We start from the raw sequence: 26,587 nt of genomic DNA, 5'->3' as shown, positions 1-26,587 counted from the left end.
AGCCTTTGTGAGGCACCTGGGAAGAGTGCGGTATATGTTGGCATTTTAATGAGTTACATATGTAAGAAAACGTAGCAGGTATAACGAAAACCCTTTTCACCTTTAAAGCAAATGGGCCTGATTAGCAAGACTAATTGTAATAAATGGTTAGTTCTTTTATTCTGAGAACTATAATCTAAATGGATTGAAATAATGGTGGGAAAATTAAGATGCTGCTATTGAAACATGATAGCAATGGTAAATTGGATAAGATGAATTGATTCATAAGGATGTCAAAATTTACCCCATGTTTGCCTTAAAACGTGCAAGATAATGCATAATTTTGGAGTGCATTTCATTTTAGGAAAAAAATAATTCTGTTGCAATGTTTACATTTTTTTGATACACCAGCTACTGAAAAAAAAAACCAGCATTTTACTAAAATCTAGTGTTAATATGCTTTTAGCCTATTTAAATTATCTTGCCTTTGATTAAACAGTTCCCCAAATAATTTCGCCCTCCACCCCCTCATCTATAACCCAAGATCTAGCCCTTGCACTTTAACATTGTTCCCTGCCCTATAGACATAAGTTATATTTCATATTGCCCTTCTACTCCTAATTTATCATTTGGCTCTTGCACTTTATCCATCAGCCCTGTCCTTGCAACTGATTTGCACCAGCCTGCCCACCCAAGCTCAGTAATTGTTTACAATGTCAGGCTATTGGTTGTTTGTTCCATGATTATTTTATACTTTTATGATATTGTTTATGAATTTTAGTGTGCTATATTTTAAAATATGTTTGATCGGGCTTGTCCCTATGTAAGCCGCCCGAGTCCCTTCGGGGAGATAGTGATGGGATACAAAAATAAAGTTGTTGTTGTTGTTGTTGTTGTTGTTGTTGTTGTTATAAAAACAGTTTAACCTGGTTTAATGCTATTAATAAACCACCCCAAAGTCTTTTGACATAGAATATACATATTTTAATAAATAATATATACATTGATAGTTCTAAACTCATAGGATGTTATTAAGGCAATCTCTCTTATCAGTTTGGATATCAAAATAGACTATTTCCTTGAGATGAGAAACTGTCTTTAGGGCATATATTTATCCCACATACAATAGCTACAGTACATTTCTGCTGTACTCATACTATGTGTTTTTTTTTCTATTTTATAGTCCTAGCGGGAGATCACTGCAAGATATTTACCAAAGCGAAAGGTTTCCCTTCAAGTCACAGAAATTCTAATGAGTTTTGTTGACTCAGCAAGAGCTTTTACTCCAGTCCTAAATGCATTTACCTATATGTAAATACTATTGACTTCAATGAACCTGGCTTATTTTAGTAGCCCAGGACACATCCACTTAATTTTCTTCTCCATCATTCATTTAACATAAATTAATCCAGTTATTCCCCCATTCTTCTAACCCAGGCATGGGCAAACATCGGGTTTCCGGGTGTTTTGAACTTTAACTCCAGTAGGCTGTTAGAAATTGTGGGAGTTGAAGTCCAAAACACCCAGAATTTACTATGCTGCAAATTCTCTCATGGTTTATTATTGTGTATGGATTTGCTTGATGTATAAAATAAATCAGAATATATTGTAAGATATACTTTTCTCCAGTATTAGTTTAGTTATGTTCTCAGAAGCTGTCATATCTATATGAACTCTGATCTTGAAATCACAGAACTAAGCCATGCCTAAAACATAGGAAAACATTATTTTTGAGGCAGACATTTTTATGAAATTGTTTTGACATTTTACACTTGAATTGTGCTGATGCTAAAGTGCTTCTCTGAGTTCCTTGGAGAAACTAGACAAATGTATATAGTAAATAAATATACGCTAACCATTTCAAAGAGATTCCACTGTTGTGGATCGGAGTATCAGGACAGCTGTATTGTAGATGTTGAGGGGTTTGGAATTTTTTTAGCAAATGCATCAGAGACTGTTAAAAGCATTCAGCTTGTTGTCAAAATTGTTTTGTGGGATGATGACCAGCCAATTTCAGGGTTTCCAGAATATTGCACTCTAAAGTATTTCTAAACTGGCAGCAGGCACCATAGGGACTCATGTACAATAATGTTATCTGTGATGGTTGCCAAACTGAACTAGACTTGGCCATTATCTGGCATGGAGCATGTTTGCTGTGATACCCTTAAAAAGTGAAAATATATTTCCAGAGGCAGATAGATATATGTATGTAGGAGGAATGCTAACAGTTGAAGAGGCCCCAGCTAACTCTCCAGGAAGACAAGTCTAATTGCTAGTCTCATTTATAGTGAAAACATTGAATCATTGGAATTTTTTTTTTAAAAAATTACTTTCCAAATTTTCATTGAATCAGTGGCTTTAGCTATAACTGATACAGGATGAGCCTCCCTTATCCATAAATCCAAAATATATGCTTTACTTTTGCATTAGCAATTATTGAGGTAGCTGAAAAAGACATACTTTAATATTATGAAGAATAAAGTTCAACAAATCAGCATCGCCTTATTGAGCTGTAAAGCAAGCCATGGTTTACAACTTTCTGTATGTGAGTAAAAGCTGCATGAACACTGGGAAAAGCAGCATTCCAAATGCAAAGTGCAACTAACAGCTTCTCTCATAGTGTATTCATGATCTCCACTTTGAATTCAAAACAACTCAAAAATACACCAGCCATAGTTCTCTCCATTGAAATACTATATATGAATTATTAATCCCAAAATAATTAGTAATTTCCCTTAACTAGAACCTATTCATTTGGGGGGGGGGGGGGGAATAATGCAATCAATAAAACATTTATTTAAATGAAATGTTAAAGCTTACTATTATAGATCCAGATGTAATTTTAGTACCTCATGATACAGGGCAATCAATTAAGAGTACATAAGTAATCAATATTTAAATCAAGTGAATCTTAAATGTGAATATTTGATTGCCTCTAACTAACACCCAGATCTCTAGGTACAAGGCAAGATATAAATACTTTAATTAATTAATCTACAAATCCGCTTGTTAAAATAATAAACATAGCATTAAATAAAAACACAGTGAACCAATCTTTATAAGGAACTGCCCCCTGCTGGCCTACTGTTTCTCTATGTTAGATTAACATTTGACCACATTGTGTGGCACTTTGGATTAATTTGTCATTTCTCCTGATCAAGGGCGCATTCCTCCAGGTATTGCTGCTGAGCAAGCAGTGCTTATTTCAATGAAATTAAATGAATACTGTTGCTCCTTTAACTTGCAGTCTACAGTACATTCATGTATACAGTCAGTTGTACTGAAATAATGGTATTCTGTTATAAGAAAATGTTTGTGTGACTGAGGTGCCAGGCTTATGCTTTCCTTTTCTCTTGAAAATCTTTTAAATATTTAAGGAGTTTGCTAGGTTTTATATTTTGATTACTTTATTACACAATTTAGTAACATGAGAGCCAGCATGGTATAGTGGCTTGAGTTTTGGACTGTGATCCTGGAGACCAGGGAGTGAATCCCTGTTCAGCCCTAGAAACCCATAGGTAACTTATACTTTCTCAGCCTCAGAGGAAGACAAAGGCCATCTCTAAATAATCTTACCAAGAAAATGTCATGTTAGCTTCACCCTAAAAGGTAAAGGTAAAGGTTTCCCCTTGATATTAAGTCTACTCATATCCGACTCTGGGGGTGGTGCTTATCTCCATTTCTAAGCCAAAGCGCTGGTGTTGTCCGTAGACGTCTCCAAGGTCACGTGGCCGACATGACAGCATAGAGTGCTGTTACCTTCTTGCATTCACATTTGCGTGTTTTCAAACTGTTAGGTTGGCAGAAGCTGGGGCTAACAACAGGAGCTCACTCTGCTCCCTGGATTCAAACTACAAACGTTTTGGTCAGCAAGTTCAGCAGCTCAGCGGTTTAACCCACTGCGCCACCAGGGACTCCCCTAAACTTCATATTAGGGTTACCATATGTCAGGAACGACCTGAAGGCATAGAACAACAACAATTTAATAAAATACTGGAGATATGTCATTAGCTTCAAGTATATTGAGCTTTTTTCTTGTGAAAGTCTGCACTAAATATGGGACATCTTCAGAACACAAATTTGGCTTCATTAAGCAAATCCAGTGATGCAAGCAGTTAACAGCAAGTCAAGTACACAGCTAAAGATCCAGTTCTAGGACATCAGCTACAAACAAACAAGGTAAACTGGAGGACTGGGTCATCCATGTGTTATTTCACTTATTGATGCAATTGGGATGCAAGCGAACAAAAGAATGTGCCTATATGTTGCAATATGTATAGTCATAACTCCATTAATAAAGCGTCTAACAGTAAAACTGTGTTTTATAAAGGATGGTTAGGATAATAGGCTATGATGCATAGCTTTATGATGGGAAAGTTATGCTGTTGGCGTCATTTGCGCAGTGGCAAGTGAAGCATAGCTGCTGCATCTCTCTTTTACTCTTGAGAATTTGAACATTGAACTATGGTTCAATTCAACTTTATGTAGTCATAAGCCATCAGTTATGACACAGCTTCCCAACAGGGTGCCATCCATTTCTTATAACCACTCAGTCCCACTTTTTCTTCCTCATCTTCTGGAAATGACCTGGGGAAGATAGTGAAATAAAGCTGGAGAAAACTAACTTTTGGTGCCAGGTTACATCAGCGTGTGTGCAGTAAATAATGCAATAAACAAGGCATGATCAGAGACAGAATGTAATTCTGCTGTAGCTGGTCTACTATAGTTACGCAACTGTGGACAAGGTAAATAGCAGTTCATTTCAGCACCCATCAAAAACAAAAAGGAAACCAGATTAGCATTTCTTACTATCTCCTTCCACTGTGTTTTAAAAAAGGAACATTTCTGTTCAAGACATGCCCAGGAACACATATAACAGAGGTATAGTTATTTTAATTTACGAGCACATTGTATAAATCCCTGCCTGTATTGCAGATGGAGGAACTCCAATGCATACACAAATTACGCATGGAACAATTTTGTTGTTGTGTTTCTTTAAGTCATTTCTGATTTCTGATTTATGGCAACCCTAAGGCAAATCTGTCACAGGGCTTTATTGACCAGATTTGTTGTGGGGGTGTCTCTGAGGTAGAAAGAGAGTGACTTGTTCAGGGTTACCCAGTGGCTTTCCATGCCTGAGCAGAGATTCAAACTTTTGCCTGCAAAGCTGTAATCCAGTGCTCAAAATACTGCACCACACTGACTCCTCCTGGAACATTTACCCCGTTATTTTGTGAGCACATAGGCACTTGCTCATTTACCTATTTTATATTTATCAAATATAGTATAAATAATATTGCTGATTCAACTGCTTAAACTATGTTATCGTTCTTTGTTTATCTTCGAGATATGTTGTCATATTATTTTTTGTTGTTTTTTTTACATGTAGGTGGAGAACAGACCAAAGTACTATGGCAGAGAGTATGTATTGAACTATTTATAATTATTACAGTCCATTATTTTGTATGCAATCATTTGTTATGTGCCATTGTGTAACTTAATATTCTTAATACAGAGTTGTTAATGGAGTGCTCATGGTGCCCTGAGAGATTGGAGCTCCTTTACTTTCCATGTGTTTAGCTTTTTCATTGAATTGTAGCTCTATATCCTTACATATCAATGTATTGCCTTTCCAGATGATAACCAGAGAATTCCTCTTTGTGTAGTGTTTTGCACATAGCAGCCAAAGAATTAATTAATTTTTCAGAAACAGCTTAGGGTTCATTTTATAACAGCAATTCAAAATCTACCTTTGTTCCTCCCTCCCATCTCTACCAAACAATAGTCAACATTTGAAACATGTTGCTTTGTATGAATAATGGCAGAAGCAAGATGTTGCTTAAGACTAAAAACATTATTTTTGCCATAGAATTGCTATTTTCAGGCCAAACAAAGCATTGCTTTGAAAAGCACCTTAGTGTGCTCAGTTAGGTAAATGAATCTGCAACCTAATAGCTAAATTAATCTTCATGTAATATTTTGCCCTTGTTCAAAGGTTGCTGTTGAATATTGGTTCCAGTAGACTGATAAGGCCATGCTTGCTTATATTATTCTGATAAAGGCTTTCTATTTGATTTCTTTTACATTGAAGGAGTACAGTGTAAGACTGATCGTAACTAAAACCAAAATGTGACATAAAAATAATTTTCTATACCAGATTTGGATGATAGAATTTTAACATTATTTATTTTGTGTTTGAAAAAATAGAGTTGACAACCCTCCTTGCCAGTAAATAAGTATGTCATCCATAAGGGCAAGGATGCAGCGTGGCCAAGTGATTTCTGAGTCAGAAGGCATTGCTAGTATTTCCCTGATATCTCATGGAGTCATTCCAGCCCCTTCTCGCCAATAAATTTGGAGAAAATGTTTCCCATAAGTCTAGAGAAGTTCTTCCCCTTGGTACAAACTCTGGTTTTAAATTCATTCATTCTTTTTTCCCCACTGAAGTATGCAGACAAATTCTGTATTTTTGTTTTGTATCGCTTATTGTACTTTAACACAAACACTGATACACACGATAGTACTGCATTACATAAAGTGTTCCACCGGCTCTTGTACACAAAATAGCTTAGCAGTGTTCATCCTTCTGTGATGACTGTTGTATGTCCAGTGCCAAGAGGGATTTGCCATGTGCATCGCTCAGGCAGTTACACCTGTTGTAATACTCAGGTTTGAAGTATAACTTTTTTGCATATCACTTCCTCTTTTGCTAATTTCAAGTTCTTACATTATGAGCTTTCCAACGTTTGTGCTGAGACATTAAGAGACAAATTGAGTGTGCTACTAAGTCAAGCATGGGCAAACTTTCTAACCTGGGGGCTGCATCGCTGACCGGAGTGGGTGGGCAGGCTGGAAGAGAGGAAAGGGATTCTCCCCAAGCCCCTTTCCTCCCCTTCCCCTTCTCTTTCAGAGGCAGAAAGAGAAGGAAAAACAGGAAACGTTTGGATCTCAAAAGGGTTAGCCTCGGTCAGGATGAGATGGTGGATGGGAGAGAAAAACTGTATCCATTAGACTTCGTATTGCCTACTCCTGATATAGAATCCTAGAGGAGGAAGAGACCCCCAATGGTCATCCAGACCAACCACCTGCCATTCAAGAAGGCACAATCAAAGCACTCCCTATAGACAGCATCTGTTGAAAAGCTTCTATCACACTCTGAGGCAGCCTCTGCAACTCTCCATAGCTCTTACTCTCAGGAAGTTCTTCCTAATCTTTTCAGTCAAATCTCAGTCAGCAGAAAGTCAGTTTCTTCCTCCTCAATGGGACACCCTTTGAAATCTTGAAACAGGGTTCTCATGTTCCCTCTCTACCTTCTTTTCTCCCAGCTAAATATCCCCCGGGAGGAAAGGAGGAAGGAAAAAAGGGAAGGGGGGGAGGGAGGGAGGAAGAGAAGAGATGGATGGATGGATGGAGGGATGGATGGATGGATGGATGGATGGATGGAAGAGTGGAAGGGAATGGGGAGGAGGGAGGGAGAAAGGGGGGAAGGAAGGAAAGGGAAAGAGAGGGAAGGAGGGAGGAAAGGGAAGAATGGAAGGAGAAAGAGAGAGGTAAGGAAGAAAGGGAAGGGTGGAAGAAGGAAGGAAAGAGAGAAGGAAGAAAGTAAGGATAGAATGGTGAAAGAGAGGAGGACATAAGAAATAAGCCCAAGGGGCTGCATCCGACCCCCAGGCCTGGTTTTGCCCGTACCTGTACTAAATCATTAATTCAGCAATTTAAATGTATCACAATTTTAAAAAATTAATATCTGAAGCCAGGGTCCAATGGTTTCTGGAATCACAGTAGATGAGAAAAGAAGTTTAGATTTCCTTCAGTCAATACTCTCTCTTCTCTGGTATTGACTGCTGGGAAGAAAAGTCCCATTGATTGCTGGGCTTACCTGTGATGGGTTGGTTTACTCATGTATTACACCTTTACTCCTTTAACTTTGCTTTAAAGTTCTGTGATCTTCTACAAGAGCAAGAGCTATTCTCTAAATGGCCAGGTTTCTTTTCTGTCAGGTTTCATGGGATCATTTCTCGCGAACAAGCTGATGAATTACTTGGTGGTGTAGAAGGAGCCTATATTCTCAGAGAGAGCCAGCGGCAACCTGGATGCTATACTCTAGCTCTTAGGTAAGCTATGTTACTTCTGTAGGGAATGTGTGTTAAGTTATTTAATGTTACACTAACATTAGTAATCCTAAAATGTCCTGGAGTGTTTACAAATTATTATCATCTTTGCAACTTGGCATAACCAAAATCTATATTAAACTGTGGTGAGGTATATATGAAACACTTGATATGTGTAGACAATTGTTAAAATGAGGAACAGTGCATAGACTTCCTCAGAATTGTGAAGATTTCATGTGGCCTGATTATACATTTCCTTGACTGACTATAAACGCTATCATACCATTATGTTTTCTGTCTTCCTATACTTTCATAGTTTGTGAAGAAGTGGTGTTTTTATATAGTGCCTGTTTTGATTGTTCAAATATTAAGACAACAACCTTACTATGTTTTAATGCAGATTTGGTAACCAGACCTTAAACTACAGGCTTTTTTATGATGGGAAGCACTTTGTAGGGGAGAAGAGGTTCGAATCAATCCATGATTTGGTTACAGACGGCTTGATAACATTGTATATAGAAACAAAGGCTTCTGAATATATTTCTAAAATGACAACAAATCCTATCTATGAACACATTGGATATGCCACTTTGCTTAGAGAAAAGGTTTCCCGGAGACTGAGTAGAACAAAAGCCGAATCAAGAAAAGCTAGTGTAACGGCATGTGAAGAAACGACACCAGTTGAAAAGGTAAGTAGCAATGAATCCCACCTATATATCTGTGGTTTCATTTGAAATCCAAAGATTTAATATTGTTTTCTATTATTAAAAAGTATTAAATGATAAAGTTGCTATTAGAAATGTTAATGGAAATTTCAACCTGGAGTGCATGGCAGACAACATTAAATTTATGATCTTATTCCTTGCTTTTACTGGAAATACACTTAGATGCCCACAGGGGTTTCATATTGATTCCAGTAGAGCAACATTATCTGATCCTATAAAGCAGTGGTTCTCATCCTGTGAGTCCCCAGATGTTTTGGCCTTCAACTCCCAGAAATCCCAACAGCTGGTAAACTGGCTGGGATTTCTGGGAATTGTAGGCCAAAACACCTGGGGACCCTCAGGTTGAGAACCACTGCTGTAAAGGAACTGTGTTCAGGTAAGATCTCAGAGATGAAATAAATGGTGCAGTCCACTTGCAAAAGAGTGCAAGTGGTACTTGCACCAGAGTTACTTAAACTAAACTGAAAGCCTAGATAGTAACTTTATGCTGAGTTAGCCAACTGTTCTATCTAGCTCAATATTGCCTTACATTAACTGGCTGCTGTTCTCAAGGATTTTGATAAGTTGACTCCCAATGTGGACCTACATGGAGGTGCTAAGGATTGAACCTGAAACACTTTGAATAAAAATGTGTTTTATTGTCTATTGGTGGACCTATAGCATGGGACCAAGTTTAAGATATTAATCTCAGACAGAATATAATCTGTCTTAATTCCCTGTTTCTGGAATGAGTTTCCCCCGCACCAGATCTCAAGTTTGTTAGCCTCTAATACAAAGTGTAAATCTCTCTTTTTCCTTTTCTTTCTTTGGTGACTGGGTCTGGATTTGGAGGTCTGGCTTTCCTTTCCTTTTGCCTTTCTTTTTCTGCAGTTGCTGTAGTGCCTGTGTAAATTGAGTAAGGAAGATGTGGCTAACATAATGAAATTCATAGGAAAATGCAGAAATATAAGACAAAATAAACTTTAAATGAATAAATGTTGTTAGATGAGATGATAGAAATCTTTGCTGGACTTACAGATTGAAAGTATACTGGGGAAACACTCTTTTTGATGCAAGCACTTCTGAAGGTCAATAGATAAATATACAAAAAATGTTTGCACTGCAATAAAGGGTTTTTTCATCCACCTTCAAAAAACTTTCTTTATGTTGGCTTTGGTTACTAATTCGCACAAATAAACAAGAAAAGGATAAGCAGAACAAAGTAAGAAGAGGAATCTTTACTAAATATTTATAGGGACTGGTATCTCAAACCTACAGCTTAAACTTTATTAAAATATGAATTAATATTCCATTTAAAAACATACATTTTAAGGAGGAGGAGAATTCTATAGAAATGTAATGAATTGTTGATTTTGATTTCATTTTAGCATAGCTAACTATGTGAGCCTGTCTGTGGAAAATCAAGTAGTCACATCTCTAACAATGAACTCACTGTAGTTTAATTGCTGGTTCGTGGGTCATAGGCACAGTGTTAAGTTGTATATGAGGTACTTCACAAAAAAAGTATTTGCATTATCATCTGCTGAATACATTGCTCTACTCATCTGTTCAAGTAGGACAGGAAAAAATAGGCTTGGGTCCATTCCCTGCTCCTTCACTTCCACATCATTCTTCTACATTGGTGAATGGCTCTCCAAAACCTGAGAATAGTAATTGTGCTTGGAGACATATGTATGCCCAGTCAGCATGAATCAACGTGCATACATGGGTGTTGGAAATGGTTCACGACCTACCTGTGCTAACTACACTTGCAATTTTTGTTTGTTTGGAGAATATCCAATAAGGGAGGAGCATCGAACTAATTTTCATTGAGAGCCATATCAGACTAATAGTTGCTTTCAACAGAATATTGAATCCATGTACGGATCATCTCTAAATACAGAGAGCCAACTATAATTCTTTTACACAGTAGTCAATGCTTTTCAGTTTTTCCCCAGTTTGAGTCCCCAGATGCTATTGAATGACAACTCCCAACATGTTTGATTATCCACCAGGTGGACTAGGGATGATGAGAATTGCAACCCAACAGCACTTGTGGCTCTTAGGTTGGGGAAGGGTTAAAGGACATCATATCCACAAGCCTTGTATCTAAACTCAAACCACACTACCCTGAGTAAACAGAACGAACGACAGCCTTCCAGATCTTACTATATCACAAATCTCAACGGCTCTAGTCATGATGTCTAATGATGAAGAATACACAAGTTGTAGTCCACCATCTGGATGGCCACATGAAATGACATGGGGAGCCAAATTTGACCTTCAGGCCTTGTGTTTAGCTATGTTGTAACCTCCCTCGATTCACAAGGAGAAGTGGGTAAAAAATAAAAATTTTATTATTAGGAGGTTTTTTTTATGTCAGGAGCAACTGACACGAATTATTAAGAGCAAGTTAAATGAAATAAATGGATTGCCTCTAGATAAGATTCAGTTTAGATCCAGTTCTATGTAGAAATAGATAAAAGCTCACTAAACTATGCCTCCTACATTTAGTGGAATTGTTTACCTTCTGCACATCTTTATCTGGATGTTTTTTGTGTGTGTCAGGAGCGACTTGAGAAACTGCAAGTTGTTTCTGGTGTGAAAGAATTGGCCATCTGCAAGGATGTTGCCTAGGGGATGTCTGGATGTTTGATGTTTTATCATCCTGTGGGAGACTTCTCTCATGTCCCCACATGGGTAGCTAGAGCTGAGATCGGAGCTCCCCCCGCTCCCTGGATTTGAACCACTAACCTGTCGGTTTACAGTCCTGCTGGCACAAAGGTTTCACCATCCAGATGGAGCCCTCAGTGGCACAATGGGTTGTGCCACTGAGGGCTCCATCTGGATGGTAAATAAATACATGTTATTGGCATATTGAAGTGGATAAAAGTGAAATTTTGAAAGAATTTTTCAGTGGCCCTTTGATAATATTTAAAATTTTGCAAGAAAATAAAATGTCTTTCAACAATAAAAGCTTGTAACCCACCCACTCCCCAATAGCTTCCAAAACTATCAAGCGCTATTTAAGCTTCAACACAAATATGATAGATCAGACATTTTTCTAATCAAAATTCATTTACACTAACAGTGTTTTGAAAGTTGAGAAACCACTGCAAATGGCAGTAATTTCCTTGATAGATTTGTTAAACCATTGCACTATATAACTAATCTTTCCTGCATGAATATAGCCATATCTTGACAACAGAAATTATTGGATGTTTCAGTCATTCTAGAGAGTTTTTCCCCTTGGGCAGGTCAAGGGAAGGAGATTACAGTGGTACTCACTAGGAAGAAAATGCTTCACTGTGAACTGCCTGAGGTGTCTGTCTGTTCTCATAACATACTTCCTTCTAAGTTGTAATTAGTCAAGTTGTACCAGGTCCAGGAAGAGCAATGCAACACATATGCCAAATCTATTGCTGTTCTTTAATTTTTTTTTCATACTCATTATCCTTTGCATTGTCCACAGTTATATTTCAAACTATATACAAATATATCTTCATTCAGTTGTTGTTGTACCCTTATAGCTAATTATTTCATCGTTTAGGTATCCTTGTGCATAAGTAATGCCAGCTTTAATTTAAGCTGCTTTGAGTCTCTTTGTGGAAAGAAAAAAAAGCAGGATATAAATGAGCATATAATAATAATAATAATAATAATAATAATAATAATATCATCATCATCATCATCATCATCATCATCAGACGGATAACGTTTTGGAACACAATACACCAGACATCACAACTGTGGAAAAGAAAAAAAGTTTGAATTATTGACGTCGCCATACCAGGTGACAGTCGAATTGACGAAAAACAACAGGAAAAACTCAGCCCTTATCAGGACCTCAAAATCGAATTGTAAAGGCTCTGGCATAAACCAGTACAGGTGGTCCCAGTGGTAATTGGCACACTGGGTGCCATGCCAAAAAATCTCAGCTGGCATTTGAAAATAAACATTGACAAAATCGCAAACTGTCAACTGCAAAAGGCCACCTTACTTGTAATTGCACACATCTTGTGATTTTGTGATACGAAATCCAGCATACATATATCTTGTTTGCTGTGTCATACTGTGTTTTTGTGTCAGTAAAATAATAATAATAATAATTTAAGACAGGTAAAGACTGTGGCTGCAGCTGTATGTGTACTGCTATAGCAGTACAGTCATTCCTCTACATTTGTGGTTTTGACTTTGACAGATGTGAATAAAACGTTCTCCCTAAAAATCGCTAGGTCCTCACAATAACACAGCATCTCTTTCTACTTTTGCTTGTCTTTCTTAGATTTGGAATAGCCTCCAACTCAGTAGTATTTATTCATTCTCAATGCCAGTTCAGTTTGTTGCACTCTGGGCCACATCCAAACATAAGTCATAACATTTTTTTTCATTCTGAATTATTATGATTCTGCAGGCTTTGAACTGGACATGCTATACTGCCATGTCTAAACTGCATTAGCTGTGCATGTATTACAATATAATTTAAACTGAGGCTGTTCAAATTGACTGTGTGAAAGCTGCTGAAAACTTCATAAATAATTTCTTGTTCACAGCAAGGATGATGTTGTGATAGATCAATTTTTAGCTTGTTTTTTCTTTCTTTCTGCAATTACTGAAAGGTAAAATGCTCTGTAGGTACCAATCCATATCTGATTTTCTCAGAGTTCGCTGAGACACGGAACATGACAGTACAGTGCACTCCCATCTACAACTATCTCTCAGTGGTTTAATATGTATTTCAGATGTGAAGCTAGCTTTTCCATGTGGATAAATTAACATAATTTTCTTTAAAGCAGTTGAGTAAGGGACTTGAAACTATGTTGTTCAAAGAAATTGTACATATACATGTGTATAAAAAGTTTGGACATAACTGGTTATATCTTTGATAATGCAGCTCCTTTTCACAAAGTCTTTTTATTGAAACCCTGTCTAGTAGTCTTTCTTGTCTTCTGTCTAGCTGGATGTTTGGGCTGTTATTTTTCTGGACTGTATGGCCATGTTCCAGAAGCATGCCCTCCTGTCATTTCGCCCACATCTATGGTAGGCATTCTTAGAGGTTGTGAGGTCTTCAGAGGTTGTGAGGAGCTCACAACCTCTGAAGATGCCTGTTATAGATGTAGGCAAAACATCAGAAGAGAATGCTTCTGGAACATGGCCATACAGTCCAGAAAACTCACAGCAACCCAATGATTCCATCCATGAAAGCCTTTGACAATACACTGGATTGTGTTTGTTTGTTTTTTGTTTTTAAAACATTAGAAGGTTGGAAAATGATGCCTAGGGAAAGATTTGGGTTGTAGCAGTGTACCTGCAGTAAACAACACAATACAACTTAATCTGGGAAAGAATGGGATTCTAGTCTACATGATCCTACTGCTGCTGTTGGTGCTTATGTATGTCAAGGTAAAGAGCTGCCTCCAGAATCACTTACTGAACAAGTTTGAACAGCAAAACAGAAAGAAAGGGGGAAAACAAATTAGACTGCCTTGCCAGCATACATTTTACCTCTGTAATGGAAGTCACAACAAAAGTTGAGTCTGTTGAAAGAAAAGAAATCATTCCAGGATGCATTTTGGAAGAAACTGTCAAAATACTCAAAATATTTATTTATTTATAGGAGGCTTATCCAATCTGATTTCATGTGTGCTTTATGTTGCCTTTATTTAGAAGTTTTCTGAAACAGTTTGGTGGTGTAGGAGCCAATATTTATTCTTTTCATGCTATCAGTAGTATCAAAGTTTCTATTAAAGAAATAAAACCTTTGAACACATCTACTTCATTAACCAAGACATGCCTGTATCATTCTTTTCTGAATATTTTTCATGTCTAGCCCTTTACGGACCCATGTTTTGCCTAGACTCTACATAAACTTGTCCCAAGAAGTGAATGAATGTCCCAAAACAAAAGGTAGAAAATAATTTGAAGCTACAGTATTTGAACTGCAGATCATAGAAAACAGTGCAATTAAGAGCATGGGGTATTATTTTCATGAAAGCAATATATCAGAAAATAGATGTGGCTTTAATCAGAATACCAATCTATTTTAGAAGGAATCTGTTAAACTTAATGTACGTATAGCTTATTGCTGATGCTACATATTTTAAGCACTAGGTGGCAGCTTTACTTAAGAGTTTTAATGGATTTTTGCCTTCCTCTAGTTCTCACCCTATGCTTTTAGCTTAGTGTTTAAAACTAAAGTGGTTGACCATTGTGTAATTTATTGAAAGGCCTCATAATTCACTTTAATTCTTTGAGGAATTGCATACACAGTTGATGTTTGCTCTAATAATAATTATTTATTTATTTGACCAGTCATATGACCATTTCAAAATACAACACGAGTAAAAGACAAGGCAAAAAGGAGAGGACAGCAGTTGACCTTCTATTTACAGTCATAATCTTATTTTCCTGGTTCTTCTTTTAGGAAATGTGCTCTTTTCTTGATAGCTTTCAAAATAAAAAGGCTTACTCTGATTATGGTGGATCTTTCCTGTCCTTGCAAGAGAGATGTCAGAAGATCATTTCTGTTGGGGAACCTGCATTTGGATAATATTGGATGTAAATATCCGTATCACTGTTCAGTATATGCTGGGCAGTCAATTAAGAAATGTTCAATATCTTCCACAGTTTGTTCTCCCCATATGCAGAACCTTTCACTTCTTGGGATGTTACAGTAACACCCGGTTTGCATCATAATACCAAGTTGTTCAAACCTAGTCCTAGTATATATTCTTCTTCAGGGTAGTGGAAGTGGAATAGTCAGATAGTGTCCAGGGTGGGAGAAAGAACTCTTGTCTGTTGGAGCTAGGTGTGAATATTTGTGAAATATTCTATTGGTCACCTTGATTAGCATTTGATGGCCTGGCAGTTTTTAAGTGTGGCTTGTTAGTGCCTGGTGGAATCTTTTGTTGAGAGGTGATTAGCTGACCCTGATTGTTTCCTCTCTGGAGTTCTCCTGTGTTTGAGTGTTGTTTTACTGTTATAATTTTAGACTTTTTAAAATATTGGTAGCCAGATTTGTTTATTTTCATGGTTTTCTCCTTTCTGTTGAAATTGTCCACATGCTTATGGATTTCAGTGGCTTCTCTGTGTAGTCTGACATGGTGGTTGTTGGCCAATTGAAACATTCACACCTAGCTCCAATAGACAAGAATTCTTTCTCCCACCTTGAACATTCCACAGATAGATAAACCCAAATTTCCTAGTTTCCAACAGACCTCACAACTTCTGAGGATGCCTGCCATAGATGCAGGTGAAACATCAGGAGAGAATGCTTCTAGAACATGGCCATACAGCCCGAAAAACCTACAACCCAGTGATTCTGACCATGAAAGCCTTCAACAATAGATTGTTAGGATTTCTGTGAGTGGAGGGCTAAAACATCTGGGGACCCACAGCTTAAGAACCACTGGTCTCACAGGATACAACTTGTATTAGTCACATACATTTTTGGATAAAAGTGACCAACTTTACAAAAGTGTTGGATATACATTCTTAACTGTATGACAGATGTGGGGAAGTTGTATCTCTTCAGATGTTTGACTCCAGTTCCTATCCATCTTGGCCAAGAATGATGTATTACAGTAAGATCTGGAAGACCATATGTTCCACATCCTTGCTATAAATGTTTTGTAGCTTTTCACATAATCTCTGCCATGTTCCTTGTGAAGCACAGGCAGTTGCAGCTAGTTCTGGACATTTTTGCTCAGTACAGAAACCAAATCTGCCCCAGTTCATTGGTTTGGTGAGATGTGCATGGGATTCCAATTCCAATACAGCTGGCTCCTGGTCTGGTTGATTCTTGTGAGCAGAACTTTAATCTGTGATATAGATTAAGTTGATCCTTTGAGATGAGGCTGGTTTTTTGAAAAGCTGTAATGTATGGGATTCCTCTTTCAGCGGTCTGGATTGATGACCCAATTCCTGGTATACATTAGTAATCATTTGGTTTATCAGCCTGAGAATGTTAAATGTTACACTGGAACTTAACAAGTACTGGAAGTCTTCCTAGTTACTAACCTAGCTCACTCATAGTCAATAATGAAGATGAATGCAGTGTCTTGAAAATGATCAACCTTGCCATTGCCACCCACTGCGTCCTGCCTCTTTGGTTTTACTTTTGCTGCCTTCCTTTCTCTCAGTAGAAGTATGTGCTTCCGAAAGTGGCTGTCATCCTTCCAGTCCCATCTGCCAAGCTGTCTGTTGCCAGGCTTTTCTTTTAGCGGCCAGATTCCATGTTGTCACAGATTGTCTTTTTTATTCCTTCCCTTTGCCCCCCTGTTTGTCCACACAAAGCCTCTAGCTCTCTCTCAAATCTGAAGTTACATTTCCTGTCCAAGTAGGGCGATAATTATGAAGACCTTGGCTTTTCAGCTGAATCTACACTTTTCTCCTCTAGTCTGTCAAGGAGAAACATCAGATATTGACGGAGAAGGTTCATTCCGATCAGTGCTCTTTGTGAGTCATGATGCTTGTATTTTTGTACGCAAGTGTTTCATTTATTCACATTGCCTTAGAGGGCAAACACTGAGAAGTGTGTTATAATTTCCCATCTGCTTAGAAGCCGAGTACTGTAATTTGTCATTAAAAAAAGTTTAGCCGAACTTCTTTTTAGAAAGAGTATGGCATACATCTTCACACAGGGAGCAAATTAGCCTTTATAATACTTTATCCAGATTTTATTTGTGATGTGTAATGTCTTCTTACAAGTTCTTCTGTAGTTCTTCTGTTCACTTTACCAACAATGTTGTAATGAACTCTATTGTTGTTCTTAGCTTACAGGACAGGAATTGAAAAAGGTGTGTCTTTCCAGAGTGTCCCCTACATATTAATCCGTATATTTAAACCAAAAGTGATGAATGACAATCGACAGATTTTATTATTTATTTATTTATTTATTTACTTTATTTGTATACTGCTCTTCTCAGCCCTTAGGCGACTCAGAGCGGTTTACAACAGTTTAGATATACAGAATACAAAATCATTACGCATTTAAAAACAATTACTAGTATTATATTGCATTACATTACAATATTATAAATATTATATGTATATACAATATATTATATTATAACATATTATTAGAATAGCACAGGAGACAAGGTGGAACTGTCCCCTGGCCCCTCTTTCTTCGCTCTGGCCCAGAGCGGCAGTTGGTGCTGTGGGGAGGGGTCCCCAACGGATGGCAAATGCAGGAGACAAGATGGTGCTGTCCCCTGGCCTCCCCTCTCTTTGCTCTGGCCCAGAGCGGCAGTTGGTGGATGAGTGACAGATTTCATCCATATGTGCCATGTAGGCTTTGCTTTGAAATGGCTGAAACCAGATTCAGACAACCCTGTGTAGCTAAAATGTTGGTAAAACATTATTTTCTCTGGTTGAGAACTATTATTGTATTTGGATTCTGTTAGTCCATGGTGGCCCAGCTGTCATCTCTAGCCACATATTCAACCCATATGACTTTGTGAACTTTGGTTGGCTTCTAGAAATCAGTGTAGATTATTTTTAGATTTTATGTCACAATATAATTTGGTTTGATTACGTTTTGTTTAATTTATTGATGTTAGGTTTTAATGTTGTTTTTCATATATAGGGTGATTCTGTATTATTATTTTTTGGGTTATTTTGGATTATTTTGTTATATCGTGGCATTGAATGTTTTCCCTTTTGTAATAATAATAATAATGAGCCCCCAGTGGTGCAGCAAGTCAAACCACTGAGCTGCTGAACTTGCTGACTGAAAGACCGGTGGTTTGAATCTGGGAAGTGGGGTGAACTCCCACTGTTAGCCCCAGCTTCTGCCAACCGAATAGTTCAAAAACATGCAAATGTGAGTAGATCAATAGGTACCACTTTGGTGGGAAGGTAACGGCACTCCATGTCATGCCAGTCATGCCAGCCACATGATCTTGGAGGCGTCTACGGACAATACTGGCTCTTCGGCTTAGAAATGGAGATGATCACCAACTTCCAGAGTCAGACACGACTAGACTTAATGTCAAGGGAAAACCTTTACCTTTAAGCTCTCAAATCTTAGCTATTGACAAACCGATTGTTTTGGTAATCCACAAATTATGGGATAGCTAGTTATGTATGTCTGTTGTGGGCACAAAGCCAAAACAAGGTCAACAATAACAACAGCAACAATTTTATTTTTATATCCCGCCACCATCTCCCCAAAGGGACTTGGGGCGGCTTACATGGGGACCAAGCCCAGCATAAACAAGGATTACAAGCTAAAACACAGTTATGAACATAATAACATATAAACAGTATAAATGAAACAGTTAAAAATATGTGCTTCTTAAGGCCTGCCTATCGTTACCTTTAAAGACTGTCTTTTGACTTTCCTTATGAGCTGCACTGGAAAGCTTTATAGCTGTTGTTTTATCTCATGACATAGCTCAATAGAAGGCATGAGGAGAAAACCATGCGTCTCACCACCCCCAGCTCCGTTCTGCTCCACAAGCCCAGGTTTCATAGCCTGTCTGATGTTGTTCTGCTATTGAAAGTGATTATTTTCCCAGCTGGCTTGGAAAGCTGCAACAAAGAAAGAACTCCAAAAGGGGAAGGATTTGAATTGTGACAGTGGAGTAACATCTGCTCTCCTTCGTGGTCTTCCTCTCCACTTTGAAATCATAATGCCTGCCTACTTTCATTCACGGGGCTTGCGGTTTTAACAATCTAGATGAACAAAAAGAGATTTAGGGATCTCCAGCTGTTAACTATTAAACTATTTTTTAAAAAAAACTTTAGGGTAGAAGCAAATTCATTTTAATTTTATATTAATTTGATTTAATACACATCCCTAATTTGATCTGTTCTTTGATGTATCATATACATTCAAAATTAGATGAGTACCTTTAGAATTTAATGAACAATGTTGCCATGAGTATAAAAAAGCAAGTAAGTTTAGAGTAGGTCCACTGAAAATACAGACCACTGAAAATCCAGATCTAAATAATCTAATTGAGTGTAAACAGAAAACCATATCATAATTTACCAGTCATTCTGGAACTGTTTTAATACATTCAGTTTAAATATTTTAAAACTATGGCATCTCAGAGTTCTAGGTTATTGTGCTTGAAAATTAAGTAAAATTAATTATATTTACTTATTTATGTGTAGAAATCAGTGGTCACAGAAAAAAAGCATAAATGTTAGAAGTGTGAGTGGAGGAGAACATGGATTGGTAAATTAATCAGTATAGGTCTGATCAATACAAGCAGTCCCTGAGTTACAAACATCCGACTTACAAACAACTCATAATTATAAATGAGGGTGAGACAACAGGAAATAAGAGAAGTCTACATCTAGAAAGAAAGGGCAGTTCACTCCTGGAAGAGTTCTCATGAGGAAAAGGTGCCTCAGCTGAAGCTTTCTCATCAATCCTTGTTTCCACAACATGTCAATTTTTTGAAAATCTAATTACCACAGAGACAGGAAGTAAGGCAAAATCTTCCAAACAGGAGCAGAGACAGCAAAACCAACACTACAGTGGTGTTGCCCTTACATCAAAATTCAACTTAATAACAGACCTATAGAACTTATTTTGTTCGTAACTTGGGGACTGTCTGTATATAAAACACCAATATATATTGGATCATGGCTATCCACTCTCTTATTCAGCACAGTATGGTGAATTGCGGTGGTGCAATGGGTTAAACCTTGTACTGGCTGAACCGCTGATCTGAAGATCGGTGGTTCAAATCCTAAAAATGGGGTGAGCTCCCATCTGTGAGCCCCAGCTTTGCATGTGGGGACATGAGAGAAGCCTCCTCCCACAGGGGTCCCCTGAGCAACTTCTCTGTAGACAGCCAATTCTCTCACACCAGAAACGGTTTGCAGTTTCTCAAGTCGCTTCTGACATGATAAAAAAGCTCAGTTATAACTACTGCTAATAATTACTGTGCTGTTAGTCATGTCAGCATTCTTCAAGGGACTGAATGGTGGTGGCATTCCACAAGTATGATAATTATGTCCGAAAAGAGCTATGTATAAAAATCCCACAGCATACAATTAGCTCTATGCACGTTCCATTCATTTCAGTAAGTCTTGCACATATGTTGCTCTGCAGTGGTCACCAGTCCCAGTTCAGATTTTGGAATGATTAAACGAGCATTGGTATGCTTTTGAATAATTATGACTTTCTAAGCCTAAGCTAAGACATTGTAATTATTCCAATTTACATTTGTAGTCATTACACATTGCAGTGACCAAAGGTGCCCACAAAACCCTACTTTTGCAGCCCCATAAGTTTCTTTTCACAAGAGCACAATTTCTGAGGTGCTGGAGAGCAGGGAGGTGAGTAACTTGTGTCCATCAGCTGTCTCCATATATCCCAGGAGAGACATGGTCGTGACACTATTCAGTGCCCCACTCTCCAGTGCACATGGCTAGAGGGGTGGAGTCTGCAAGTATCTGAAGTTAAGATTTTTGAGGGCAGCATCAGGATACATCCAAGTTACTTACTTAGGTGATCCCTCGTTGTCTGAGTAAGATTGCCCTCCAAGTTTGGTGCCCTGGTGGTGGGTAGGTATGTGACTGTGGATTCCTATTCTTGACCTGCATGTTCTCCCACAGTGAGCGCATCGGTTTCCAGGTGGAAGGCAGTCCCGGTCGGGGTTGGCTTGGCGCACCTTCGTCTTGGCACGTTTCTCTTTTCCGCCCTCCATTTGTGCCTCTTCAATTTCTACAGCACTGCTGGTCACAGCTGACCTCCAGCTAGAGCACTCAAGGGCCAGGGCTTCCCAGTTCTTGGTGTTTATGCCACAGTTTTTAAGGCTGGCTTTCCTGCCCACCAACATTCTGTTTTCCGTTCTTGAGTTTGGAGTAGAACAACTGTTTTGGGAGATGGTGATCGGGTAGCTGGGGGGGGGGGGCTTGGGGGGCTTCACCCCCCCCCTGAAATTCTCATGGTGGTCCGCGAGAAGGCCTTACTGGTACATTATTTAAACTGTTATGTTTATTCATATCATGATCTGATCACCATGCTCCATATATCCCATATGCATGGGGGTATTGGGGTAATGATACAAAAGGTTTGCTAGGGTAGACTCAGCCCCCCCCCCCCGAAACAAAATCCTGGCTACGGGCCTGACCATTGCTTCAGTGCTAGTGGTCTTTGCCTTTTCCAGCACACTGACTTTTATCCGCCTGTCTTCCAAAGGGATTTGCAGGATTTTTCAGAGGCAACGCTGATGGAATTGTTCCAGGAGTTGCATGCATGTGACATCTGTAGACAGTCCACATTTTGCAGGCATATAGCAGGGTTGGGAGGACAATAGCGTTATAAACAAGCACCTTGGTATGCCTACGGATGTAAAGACTCTCTGCTTCATTTGGAAAAATGCTGCTCTTGCAGTGATGTTGTATTTCAGTGTCAATGTTGAATTTTGTGGAGAGGTGGCTCCCAAGGTAGCAGAAATGGTCAACATTGAAGGTACCTTTCTTTGTAGGCTTCTGGCCAAGATTTCAAGTTTTGTAAGTTTCTCCACTAGGCTACGTGGTCTAGCTTCTCAGCACATCTGTGTGCATCCTGCTTACCCTGTTTTGTTTGTTTTTCAAGAATTCTTACCAAAAGTGGCCTGCACACATAATTTTAAACCCGGATAGTATATCCAGCTGTTGACTCTCTCCTGAAAAGGTACTCCACAATTTGGGGACAGCCAAAGACCAGAGTGTATGGGGCGGGTTATAGGGGAGAAGGCAGTACATTAGGTAACCTGGACCTAAACCATGTAGAGCTTTAAGGGTAACAACCAGCACTTTGTACCTCATAGTGCAGTCAACTGTCATCGACCATACCATTTAAATATATACATATGTATGGTTGGGTTCTAAAACACTTAATATTATTTTCTTATTCTTTTTAAACAAGTGCAATCAAAATGGCACATATATGCATAATGCAACCGACTTATTATGGTAGACATAAAATAAAGCAGTGAGTTACTGTGAGTTTTTCGGGCTGTATGGCCATGTTCCAGAAGCATTTTTTCCTGATGTTTCACCCACATCTATGGCAGGCATCCTCAAAGGTTGTGGGGTCTATTAGAAACTAGGCAAGTGGGGTTTATATATCTGTGGAATAAAGTCCAGGGTGGGAGGAAGAACTCTGTCTGCTTGAGGCAAGTGTGAATGTTGCAATTGGCCACTTTGATTTGCATTGAATGGCCTTGCAGCTTCAAAGCCTGGCTGCATACTACTTCAACCAGAGGAGTCAGCCATAGAGGAGCACTTGATGAACCAACCTGAACACAGCATAACTCAGAAATGCTGGACCACTTTAACAAGCACCATGTCAGACTACACAGAGAAGCCATTGAAATCCACAAGCATGTGGACATTTTCAACAGAAAGGAACAAAACAAAAACAAATCTGGCTACCAGTATTAAAAAAAACTCTAAAATCAGGGCAGTAAATAAAGAGTAACACTAAAATTCCAGACAGTAAGCAATCAGGGCCAACTAACACCTCCGAACAAAGTTCATAATTATATGTAGTGATTAGTTATTACAATTTCTTTGTTGTACTGTATGTTGGCATTGAATTTTTGCCATTAGTATGTTGTAAACTGCCTTGAGTCCCCTCAGGGGTGGGAAAGGTGATGTATAAATATAGTAAATATAATAAATAAACAAAGGATTTCCCCAAGCAAGAAACAGCCGGGCTTTGAAGCTGCAAGAACATTCATTGTTAATCAAGGTAGCCAATTGCAACATTCACACCTGTCCCAAAGAGACAACAGTTTTTTCTCCCACCCTGGACATTCCACAGATATATAAACCTCACCAAGTTTCCAACAAACCTCACAACCTCAGAGGATGCCTGCCATTGTTGTGGGTGAAACATCAGGAGAGAATGCTTCTGGAACATGGCCATACAGCCCAGAAAACTCACAGCAACCCAGTGATTCCGGCCATGAAACCCTTCGACAACACATTGGGATATAGCAATATTCAGGTATGTGTTTTCCTTGAAAACAAATTGAGTTAGAAGGAGGCACACAGACATATGGTCTTATGAAATGTGCTATGCCATCTCTCTAAAATGTAAGGATTTAGAAACATTGAATTCTCAGCCATGTCCTCCTTTTAGAAAAATGGCAATGAAAACCGATCACAAATTCATGAATATGTTTGTATTGAATACATGAATGAATTTATTTTTTTTAAAAAAGAAAAGCTGTATTTTTCATGAGCTATTTACATCTCATTAGTCTATCCGCCGTTCATCATTTTGAACTGGAAAATGTAAATGAACAAATAGTAAAGCCATTTCATAATTGCCCACATGAAACTGTGGAATATTTTGGATTAGCTGCACGTCATGGGCAATCCAGGTCATCTTTTTGTTTGGGTGAGTTCTCAGTTCAGGGTGCTTTCCCTTTTTTGTTTCATTTTTTCTGCTTATCTTAATTTAGTTACTGAAAGTAGATGACAAAAGCTTTTATAGAATTATAGCTGACAAATAAGGAGGAATCTGTATGGAAAGCCGACAGGTCTTTAAGTTCTAATGCTTTTTTAAAGGAGGCAAACCTGTCTAAGAGGATTTGCATCCCACCCTTGGATACAAATCCACACAACAATAACCACCTGCAATCTTTGTTTCATAATTTTTCATGCTCATGAACAGTATTTGCAATACAATATGAGTCTTTGACTGAATAGAATGATTATAACATTCATATATAATACACACTTGCATTTTACTGCCATTGAATGCTACTCTATGTAAAATTGGTATGTCACACTGATTTTCTGCCGTAATAGTTCACCCAGAGAGCAGTCACTCAACTCAACTATCCTCTTAATATCAGAGCTGAATGTTAGACCAGTATAACCTGGTTCCAAATCCAGTTAAGTCAATCAAAAGATTTATTTCCATTTCAGTGAGCATTGTATACAAATCTTTAGTTCTTCATAAAATATGATTGAGATAAAGCTACTTGATTTTTTAATGGCCAGGGTGAATAGATAGTATACCTTTGTTCCTTAAAGGACAGAAATGAACAAATATGGCAGATGTGGGGCCAGTTATTGCTTATGAGATTATCTTGGGGCTGTATGAACTGTCAAAAAACACCAACCAAAAATAAAAAGGAAGTAGACAGAGGTCCACTTCCAGATCTGAACAATTAATATTATTTTCTGTTAAGCTTTACAGGGTATTAAACATCAGTTGCTGGTCCTAGAGACTTCCAGGAGAGAAAAAACCCCATATTTTTTAAAACTGAAATAGTGTTGTCAGGTACTGTAGAGGGGCCAAGGGCCACAAAACAACTTTGGGGAGGACACATATGGGCTCCAGGTCTGCACAAAGCCCACCCTTGTTATCATCATCATCTTTATTTATACCCCACCACCATCTCCCCGAAAGGGTCTCGGGATGGCTAACAAGAGGCCAAGCCCAAAATTACAATACAGCAAAGTATAATACAAACAAGCAAATAATAATATGAAAATAAAATACATAAATAACAGAATATACAATAAACAATTGCAAAATAACATGATGAAGGAATAAAAGCATGCCAGAAGAACCAGGTTTTTAGGCCTTTCTTAAAGGCTGCCAGGGTGGGGGGCTTGCCTAATCTCACTGGGTAATGAGTTCCAAAGCCGAGGGGCCACAATGGAGAAGGCTCTCTCCCTTGTCCCCACAAGCTGTGCTTGTGATGGAGGTGGGGGCGAGAGGAGGGCCTCCCCAGAGGATCAAAGAGATTGTGCAGGTTCGTAGCAGGAGATAGGAGATGCGGTCATGAAGGTAGGCGGGTCCCAAACCGTTTAGGGCTTTGTAGGTGATAACCTGCACCTTGAATTGGGATCGGAAAATGACCAGCAACCAATGAAGCTCCTTGAACAGGGGGGCAGACCGCTCCCTGTAGTTCGCTCCATAGCAAGTATTTACTACTAATTTTTTTTGTGGGGGGAATATTAATCTATTTTAATGCGCTTAATACTACTGTGTTGCTTGCAATTAACTTTTTTGAAAAAAAATTAAATTATATATATATACAGAGACACACAATCTTCAAAATTCAACACTCTAAATACAAATATTTTTCCCCAATCCCACGACCTCCCCATTCCCTCCCAAGAATCACTACCTTTGACTTCTCTTTATATAAAACAAAGGTAATAGAATACTATTAAATATTTATACCTCAGTATGTTTGAGCATTTAATCATTTTCCCCTGGTTACCATCTTATACATAACCATCATATACATAACCATCTTTATAAGGTTCTCAAAAAAAATCATTTCATTTTCTTCATCATCCTATATTCCGTTTTACGCCATTTCCCCTCCCCCCGGAACAGTTTATCACTCTTGCTATGCTTATTATAATTGCTCAATCATAAGGATAGTCTTATTTAATTCCTTAAATCTATGTTTTCCCTTTATTCTGGAAATGAGATCCTTCCATTTTGCGTCCCAGGTCTTTCTGGTTTGTCTCGTCTTATAATAACTTTGCCTTTCGCTAATATAGTATTGGAGTAGGTAGTCGAAGAGATATTTATACCAGGATGTTGTTGTAGGTTTTTCAGGTTGTATGGCCATGTTCTAGAAGCATTCTCTCCTGGTGTTTCATCCATATCTATAGTAGGCATCCTTAGAGGTTGTGAGGTCTTCAGAGGTTGTGAGGACCTCACAACCTCTGAGGATGCCTGCCACAGATGCAGGTGAAATGTCAGGAGAGAATGCTTCTAGAACATGGCCATACAGCTCGAAAAACCTACAACAACCCAGTGATTTCAGCCATGAAAGCCTTCGATAATATATTTATACCAAG

The 26,587-nt window shown here is 38.4% G+C and overlaps 1 protein-coding gene across 1 annotated transcript in view; it reads left to right on the top strand.

Moving 5' to 3' along the window:
* The window catches only part of CHN2 (chimerin 2), a 182,451-nt gene that overhangs the window by 83,312 nt on the left and 72,552 nt on the right, over positions 1–26,587 (top strand). Inside the window, exons 4-6 of the mRNA XM_060782002.2 lie at positions 5,369–5,400; positions 7,980–8,093; positions 8,491–8,779. Coding sequence (XP_060637985.1) covers positions 5,369–5,400; positions 7,980–8,093; positions 8,491–8,779 — 435 coding nt within the window. The remainder of the gene's footprint in view (positions 1–5,368; positions 5,401–7,979; positions 8,094–8,490; positions 8,780–26,587) is intronic.

Source organism: Anolis sagrei, chromosome 6 (assembly GCF_037176765.1).
Source record: "Anolis sagrei isolate rAnoSag1 chromosome 6, rAnoSag1.mat, whole genome shotgun sequence".
Lineage (NCBI taxonomy): Eukaryota > Metazoa > Chordata > Lepidosauria > Squamata > Dactyloidae > Anolis > Anolis sagrei.
This window is presented reverse-complemented; position numbering and strand designations above follow the sequence as displayed.